Source organism: Tupaia chinensis, unplaced genomic scaffold, assembly GCF_000334495.1.
Source record: "Tupaia chinensis unplaced genomic scaffold, TupChi_1.0 Scaffold000258_1, whole genome shotgun sequence".
NCBI lineage: Eukaryota > Metazoa > Chordata > Mammalia > Scandentia > Tupaiidae > Tupaia > Tupaia belangeri.
Window position 1 is genome coordinate 794152 of NW_006159738.1, and position 9199 is coordinate 803350.

At 43.7% G+C, this 9199-nt stretch overlaps 1 protein-coding gene across 6 annotated transcripts in view; it reads left to right on the top strand.

The window, feature by feature from the left end:
- The window catches only part of SBNO1 (strawberry notch homolog 1), an 84511-nt gene that overhangs the window by 60326 nt on the left and 14986 nt on the right, over positions 1–9199 (top strand). For all 6 annotated transcript variants that reach the window (XM_027772175.1, XM_014588076.2, XM_027772172.1 and 3 more), the window contains 8 exons: positions 1106–1241; positions 3174–3286; positions 3390–3461; positions 3899–3998; positions 5433–5507; positions 7095–7241; positions 7331–7425; positions 7515–7607. In XM_027772175.1, the coding sequence (XP_027627976.1) occupies positions 1106–1241; positions 3174–3286; positions 3390–3461; positions 3899–3998; positions 5433–5507; positions 7095–7241; positions 7331–7425; positions 7515–7607 (831 nt within the window). The remainder of the gene's footprint in view (positions 1–1105; positions 1242–3173; positions 3287–3389; positions 3462–3898; positions 3999–5432; positions 5508–7094; positions 7242–7330; positions 7426–7514; positions 7608–9199) is intronic.

Genomic DNA, 9199 nt, shown 5'->3' on the forward strand with positions numbered 1-9199 from the left:
CCCAGAGGGCACGGCCACACCACAGTCCCTTTCTCCAGGCTCCTCTTAGGATTTCGAGCAGACACACAAGCACCTGGTGTGATTCTTCAAGCTGCTGTGGCTGAGACTCAAACCACAGTTGGCCATGTGGGAGTCCCAGTGCCTTGATGACATCACCACCTGCTGGCCTCCTATAGCAGAGACCTAAAGCAAAAATGAAAATGCTAATATTACTTATTTTAAATAGCGTAGGGAGAAACATTATCAGTTACTTTATTGTGTCATCAGAAGTCATGATACATTTTTCTATGCAAAAATATTTCATGACTTTTCTGACAATCCAATATTTACTTTTTATGAATCTAGCTAGGCCTGTATGTGTAAGAATTAGTTAGATTTTCTGGGACCAGCAGTTAGCGTAATGGCTATGTCGCTGGACTCCCACGTAGTCGACTGCGGTTTGAGTCCTAGACCCGGTGATTTAAAACTCACGCTGGGCACGTGTGCGTGCGTGGCCATTCCCCCTGGGGGGTGATTTCTCGCTTTCTGTCTCTCTGTCTGTCTCTGTCTGTCTGGCGAGCGCACGCGCCCTATAGCATAAACCTCTCCAAAAAAAAAAAAAAGAATTAGTTAGATTTTCTTCTGGTTGTTAAATAACAAAATCCAGTATCACAGTTGCTTGAAGAGCAAGTGCCTACTTCTTTCATGTTTCAGGAGGTAGACTAGGACTGATCTGTGCCCTGAAAAGCACCTCTTGCTGTCTTGTCTGTTTAATCACACAGGCTTCCATTTCCAGGCGCCTCTCTGTTCCAAGACAGCTCTTTCCGGGTCAGTCCCACAAAGAAGCAGAAAGAGAAAAGCATGTCTAGCGTTTTTAAGAGCATTCCTGAACATTGAACGCAGCAGCTACACCTTGGTGGCTGGAATGTGCTCAGATTAGATCTGAGGGAGCCTGATAAATAGTCTTGATTCTGAGCAGCCGTCTGAATGTGGGGACCCAGCTAAATCCGGAGCCCTGTGGTTGAGGAGGAGTGAGGAGGTATTGGTGGGCCACAAGCAGTCCACTGAAGGACTTCATTTAGGGCACTGCCCTGTGTTTTCTTTGTTTTTCTTCCTTTTGGTACAGAATATTGCTATCATCTCAGAAGCTGCCAGCTCGGGTATTTCATTACAAGCAGATCGGAGGGCTAAAAATCAAAGGAGAAGAGTACATATGACTTTGGAGTTACCGTGGAGTGCTGATAGAGCAATTCAACAGTTCGGTATGTCTTTCACTGGATTTCACTTAAAGGATGACTGGAAATCGTTGGGAAAAATGGGTGCATATAAAAGCCTACTTTTGGGGAACAGCAGATAGCATAATGGTTACATCGCAGGACTCCCTCATGGCTGTCTGTGGTTATGAATCCCACACCCAGCCACTTGAAACTCACTCTGGGCATGGGTGCATGTGCACCCAAGATCCCAAGAGGAGAGTGGAGAAGGGATTGTGGCGTGGCCACACCCTCACCCCCTACCCCTACCTCCATCTCATCCCCCCAGGTGGGTGATTTCTTGCTCGCTCGCTTGCTCTCTGGCAAGTGCACACGCCCTATAGTAAAAATCTCTCTTCAAATAAACAACCTATCTTTGAAGATCGGCGTGATGGTGTATACCTATAGTCCCAGCTACCTAGAAAGCTGAGGCATGAGGGTTGTGAGTTTAAGTCTAGTCTGGAACATAGATCTTGCCCCCCCACCCAAAAAAACAGTAAAAACCAAAAAACCCTTTATTTAATGTCAGATGTCTTATAACAACCTGAGATCTTAGATGTGGGGGACATTAATGTGTATCGCATACAGCATAGTGTGTAGTGCATTATTAATTCATGTCTTACGTATTTCAAAAGATGTGACTGGTGGGGTTTCACGAGGCTCTCGGTGTTAGGTCCAGAAGCAGGGCTGCTGCGAGGTTCTCCACTACAGCCCTAGCATGGACAGGGCCTGTGTCAGAGCAGCCGCTGTTTCCGTGTCCTCTTCACCCACAGTCATGGCCCTGAGACGTAGCCTGCTCCCTTGCCTTTTGTCTCATGTGACCTCGTGACTGAGCAACAATCTTGGCAGAATTCAGAGCAGCTGTGCATCACTGACATTGTGGTGGACCAGAACTGGGATAGCAGTGATGAACTTGTAATATTTAACACTTTTATGGTAGTTCCTGTGTCCCTTCAGAGGGAAGTGGTGCTCTGAGTGTTGTTGATTTTATACTTTCAGGGAGTTACGGTAATTGTTATCTTTAATTTTCTTCTTGTGTTTAAGGGTTTCTGAATATGAATCCAGTGTTAAATGCTTGGAATAGATTTCACAGTATTTCTGCCTGGTGAACACAGTGTCTTTAAAAGTGGATCTTTAAAGTTTATTTATTTATTTATTTATTTTTGCTCTAAGACGCGTGCGCTCGCCAGACAGAGACAGAGAGACAGAAAGCGAGAAATCACCCCCAGGGGGGATGGCCACGCCGCAATCCCTTCTCCTCCATTCTCCTCTCCGGATCTTGGGCATGCACACACAAGCGCCCAGCGCTTCCCAGGTCTGGGACGCAAACCGTGGTCAACTACATGGGAGTCCAGCGACATAGCCATTATGCGCTAACTGCTGGTCCCGAAAAGTTGATCTTTAAATATTGACCAGTGATCTCTCTTTCTCTCTCTCTTTTTTAAAAGAATTATTTATTTACTTTTATTCATTCATTTTATTTTATTTTATTTATTTATTTATTTTTTTTGGAGAGGTTTGTGCTAAAGGGCACGTGCGCTCGACAGACAGAGAGAGGCAGAGAGACAGAAAGCGACAAATCACCCCCCAGAGGGGATGGCCATGCCACAATCCTTTCTCCTCCATTCTCATCTTGGGATCTTGGGCATGCACACACACACGCCCGGCATGAGTTTTAAGCCACTGGGTCCAGGACACAAACCACGGTCGACTACATGGGAGTCCAGCGACATAGCCATTACACTAACTGCTGGTCCCCATTCATTTTATTTTAATTTGGCCAGAGAGATAATACAAAGAGAGAGAAAGAGGGAAAGTGAGAAAGCAAGCCACCAGGTCCAGGACTCAAACCATGGTCAGCCATGTGGGAGTGTCTAGCACTTTAACCACCATGCCACCTGCTCATCCCCATCAGTGATCTTTAAAACAATGTCATTACAGGACGAACTCACAGATCAAACCAAGTTACTGCTCCCGAGTATGTCTTTCTGATTTCCGAATTGGCAGGAGAACAAAGATTTGCTTCTATTGTTGCTAAGAGACTTGAGAGTTTGGTAAGTTTCTCAGTTGTGTAGATAGATGTGAAAGATGGTCTGTGTCTTACCTGTCTTCTGGTAAAGTGTTAACTGTGTGATGGAACATTTCTTGTTTTGGTAGGGGGCGCTTACACATGGTGACAGAAGAGCAACAGAGTCCAGGGACCTGAGCAGGTTCAACTTTGACAACAAGGTGCATCTCAGCTACGGTATCTCTAAAGACTTGTGGTGAGGTGTGGAGTGAAAACACAGGGGAAGTGGCAACTGTTGCAAACTGAAAACTGCCTCTCTTCACAGCTTTGTTTTGAAATCATGATTTCCCTTAAAATACAGGATGTATTCGCCAATAAGTTAGATCTTTGGCGATCACCTTTACAATGTAGTTATCTTTTCACTCCCAGTAGGCATACAATAAGTACTTGTGAGTCAAGTATGAATTTCCCAGAGTAAAGAACTTAATCATTTATTAAAATGTCTGTCGTGTATAGAGGCATGAAATAGGCAATATAAAATACATATTGAGAACGGCTGCTTTTGGCCTTTTTATATAGTAATTTTTATAGCATTCAAGTAGTCGTGATCAAAGCGTATATACATGCTGAAACTGGTTAACGTTTTTTATTATTGCAGTATGGAAGAAATGCTTTAGAAATTGTTATGAAATCCATTGTAAACTTGGATTCTCCTATGGTTTCACCACCTCCAGACTATCCTGGAGAATTCTTTAAAGGTAACCTAAAAAGTAATAATAAGAATGGAAAATGATTACTGACAAAGATGTATTGAAACTTGTTCTAACACTACTGTTGCTAATTAATTAAATAGCCAGAGGACCCGTGTGCTTTATCAGAGGCAGAAGCTGCCCCAGCAGTGTCTCATCATACCACAGTCTCTTTTCCCGTATTTCTCCATCCTGTCAGTTTGGGGCGTGCACAAGCCGGCATCTGTTGTTTTTTCCAAGCTCCTAGGGCTAGGACTTGGACTGTAGTTGGCCTAGTGGAATCTAACTCCCTTAACCACTACTGTTTGGGGCTCACCCAACCTGTAGCTTTTCTATTTTTTCTTAAAGAGATTTTTGTAATATAATGTGCTTGCCAGGGGCCAGCAGTGGCATGGGGAGTAAGGGTGCTGGACTCCCACATGGCCGACTGCAGTTTGAGTCCCAGATCTGGCAGCTTGCTTTCTCACTCCTCCCCTCTCGTCAAATTAAAATAAATAAAAATAATTCTTAAAGAATGCACATGAGAAAAACACACAGTGAGACAGTAATAAAGTGAGAAATAACCCCCCAGGGATTATGGCTGTGCCTCAATCCCGTCTCTCTTCTCCTCTCAGGATTTTGGGCACATACTCAAATACACCCAGTGTAAGTTTCAAGCTGAGTCTGGGACTTGAACTGCAGTCAGCTATGTGGGAGTCCTTCATCTTAACCACTATGCCACCTGCTAGCCCCACCAGTAGTTTTGTTTGTTTGTTTGTTTGTTTGTTTTACTAAGCCCTATAAACCCCCCTCTCAGCACTCTACAGAATATGTTGATTGTTTGATTTTTTTATTTTAATTTAATTTTTTTAGAGATTTTTGCTACAGGGTGCATATGCTCACCAGACAGATAGACAGAAAGTGAGAAATCCCCTCCAGAGGGGATGGCCACACTACAATCCCTTCTCTTCCATTCTCCTCTTGGGATCTTGGGTACACACGCATGTAACACCTGGCATGAGTTTTAAGCCACTGAGTCTGAGACTGCAGTCAGTTACATGGGAGTCCATTATGCTGTCTGCTGGTCCCCAATTCTTTAACTTAAGCATTGCTTTTACAATAATAATAGATAACATTTGAAAGGACGTTTTATGTCCTTACTGTCACCATTACTGAGTGTTGTTTTGGTGCTATGGACAACCGCTGCATAGATGTCACCACACAGGGCTACTGTAGGAGAGATAAGGGGTCTTAGTGATGTCGCAGAGTGTAGTGTGCACCTTGATTTCGCTAGGATTTTGGAGTGGCCAGACCTTTGGGGAACGTGGGTTCAGTTTAATTTAAACTGTGGAAGAGATCCAGGCTGTGTTCTAATGTTAGAACTTAATCTTGTTTGATCAGTTAGGTAACACCTTATTGAGTCATTTGGATTATAAAGTTTCTTACAAGTTTAATTTCTTACAGATGTTCGACAAGGACTGATAGGAGTTGGGCTGATAAATGTAGAGGATCGCTCAGGAATCCTGACTCTTGATAAAGGTAATGCTGTGAACTTGGTGTGTATGTATTTCTGTTAGAGTTAAAGCCTGTTTTGTGGTGTGTACTTTTGTCAACAGGAGAAACTTTAAAGGTTAGTGGTTTTCATTTCTGGTTATTGACCACTCAGACAGTTTTCAATACTATGGGGTTATCAGAAGAGACTAAACTTTTTTTTTTTTTATTTGAGAGGTTTTTTGCTATAGGGCGCGTGCGCTCGCCAGACAGAGAGAGACAGAGAGACAGAAAGTGAGAAATCACTCCCCGCAATCCCTTCTCCTCCATTCTCCTCTCGGGATCTTGGGTACGCACACACACGCGCCCGGCGTGAGTTTTAAGCCACCGGGTCCAGGACTCGAACCGCGGTCGACTACATGGGAGTCCAGCAACATAGCCATTATGCTAACTGCTGTTCCCAAAAGAGACTAAACTTCTACGCAGTCCTTGGTGTAGCAGTTCTCAACCTTGGCTGTAAATATGATCAGCTGTCAAACTTGTTAAAAAATACTAAAGCTGGGGCCAGCAGGCAGCATGGACTGCCTCGTGCCAACCTCGGTTTGAATCCCAAACCTGGCAGCAGCTTTTTTCACTTTGTCTCCCTCTCCCTCTCTGGTCAAATTAAAGTAAATAAATAAATACAGTTAAATAAAATAATTCTTAAAAACCCAAAACAAAAAAAGAACAAATACTAAAGGCAGATTGGCTCCATGCTGTGCTGGGTAAAGCAGCCGGATCCCACTTACCAGCCCACAGACCTGGCAGCTAGAGAAACATGCCAAGTGCATGAGTTGTGTCCCGAACCCCTACAGTATGGAGAAATGGAGGAGAAGGGACTGCAGCATGACCATCCCCCGTGGGAAGTGCTTTCTCTCTTCTCCTTCGCCTGTCTCTCTCAGGTAAGCGTGCTTGCTTATAAAATTTTTAAAAGCCGAAGCCACTAGTAGAACGCAGACAATGCAGAGATTGGTCCTTTTCCTGAGAATCCTTCTCACTTGAATTGTGCAGCTAAGCTGTGATTTAGGGACTTGGAGCATATACTTTTCCAAGTCAAGTTACTGTTGAGAACCAACTTTCCTGTGTGGTGAGTTGTGTTCGTGCCTTCTATAATTAGATAGGAAAACCTGAATTGGATGGGGCCTCCTAGGTAAAGTGGTGTTTAAGGCACTGGATCCCACATGGCTGACTGCACAGTTCAAGTCCCAGAACTGGCACTTTGAAAAACACACCAGGCACGTGTATGTGTGTATGCATGTGTGTGTACACACCCAAAATTCTGAGAGGATAATGAAGGAAAAGGGACTGGCGTGGCCATCACCCTAGGGGTGGGGGTGATTTCTTTCTCTCTCTCTCTCTCAGACGCTATAGCGCAAAAATTTTAAAAAACATATTGGGCGAGCTGCTTGTGACCATGCGCGAAGATCATGCTAATTGCTAGAGGTAGAGAGGGCCAGCCACACCCCGTTTGTAGGGCCGGCCCAGCAGGCGGGGAAGACTAGGAGAAGAAAGCATGGTGTCAACTAGGCCTGTGGACTGAGCATATTTTAGTTGTTGTTTGAATGCATGGATGTTCATACATTGTTGTCATTGCAGACTACAACAACATAGGAAAATTCTTAAATAGAATTCTGGGCATGGAGGTGCATCAGCAGAATGCCTTGTTTCAGTATTTTGCGGACACGCTAACTGCAGTTGTTCAAAATGCCAAAAAAAATGGAAGATATGATATGGGGATCTTAGGTAAGTGGGGACGTTTTTTAAATTAAATGCACATGTGCTCCTGATAAAAATGTTTTTTACATTTACATGGTTGCTTTTTCTTGTCCAAGATCTTGGTTCTGGAGATGAAAAGGTGAGGAAAAGTGATGTTAAGAAGTTTCTGACTCCAGGATATTCAACCTCTGGCCACGTAGAGTTATACACAGTAAGTGTAGGGACTGTGTACATGGGCGTGGTTTTCTTCAGTGAGAGGCGTTTGTGAGTTTCGTTTCAATTTTCTTGTTTCTTTTGCAGATTAGTGTAGAGAGGGGAATGTCCTGGGAGGAAGCCACCAAGATCTGGGCCGAGCTGACAGGGCCGGACGATGGCTTTTACTTGTCCTTGCAGGTACGACCTCTTCTATAAGTGTCAACTATTCAGACTGATGATGTGTTTCCATTGCCAGCACTATAATTCTCTCTCTCTCTCTCTTTCAGTTTTCCATTGTTTTTAGCTTCCTCTGTTTTGATCGTTTATCATTGTAATTATGTTTGTTCTCTTGCATACTTTTTTACGTAATGTATTTTGAGAGGTGATATTAGATACAGGTTTAGAATTCTTAGGTGGTTATAGTAAATGGAGCCCTTTTTCATAATGTAGGTCACTTTCAGGTAATAATGATGCTTTATGTCTTAAAAGCTCATTTTTCAGTTATGTAACAACATTCTTTGGTTAATATTTATGGACAGAACTAAGGAAGAGGGATGTGTGTGCTCATGTGTGAGTGTGTACTCGCAAACATGCCAAAGTGTGCACCTGGTAATACATGTACATTCGTGTATGATAGCTTTTTTTTTTTTTTTTTTGAGAGGTTTTCGCTATAGGACACATGCGCTCGCCAGACAGACAGAGAGAGACATAGAGACAGAAAGCGAGAAATCACCCCCCGGGGGGATGGTCACGCTGCAATCTCCTCTCCTCCAATCTCCTCTCGGGATCTTGGGCACACACGCACACGCGCCCAGCGTGAGTTTTAAGCCACCGGGTCTGGGACGTGAACCGCAGTCAACTACGTGGGAGTCCAGCGACATAGCCATTATGCTAACTGCTGGTTCCCGTGTATGATATCTTAAGTTCATATCGACTTGTCCCATTCAGTCCACGTCTATAGAATTTTCATTTCTCCATTTGTAAACAGATCCTTGTCTTCTTTTCTCCATACCAAGAATCCTGGTTCTCCAGGTCATGTCAGATAACTATCTTGTACGGTTGAGCAGGGCAGGAGTTAGGGACACCGACCCCTGTGCGTTTGACAGCCTGTGTGTGACCTTTGACTCCCCCAAAAGTCAACAGCTATTAGCCTACTATTTACCTGGAGCCTCACCCGTAACAAGCAGTTGATGGACACGGCTTATACATTATACATATTACATATTGTGTCCTTCCAATAAAAGGAGCTCTAAATAAGAGAAAATGTTACAAAAAAAAGTCACATGGAAGAGAAGATACACTTAAAATAGTTGGTGGAAAAAAAATCTGCCTGGAAGTGGATCCATACAGATCAAAGTTCAGTTGTACTCCAGTATTCCTGAAAGAGTTTAAAAAGCAAAAACAACTGTTTTTGCATATGCTTCCACTTTAAAAGGTAATTGTGCTGCTTTGTCAGAGTGCAGATAGCAGTTGTAAGGCATAGTCTTCTCTCAACCCCTAGTCTTAGCTCTGCGGGTGATTACATTAGTGCTCAGCACTCACTGGCCTTAGGTTAATAACTTCCTAGTCATGCCGTTGTGGGTTCCTCAAGAAAAGGACAGCACCCCTGCGTTCCTGCATGCCCACAGGTCTGTGCTCTGCGAACTGGAAGGCCTTTTACTGTGTGTGACATCTTTGGTTCTCATTTTGTCTCGAGTCTCTTGAAACACACTGCTGCTGTTCTGGGATAAAGGATTGCTGTTCACCTTTGCCGATTCTCTACGTTCTTTTCACTTTAATTCAGTTCTTTT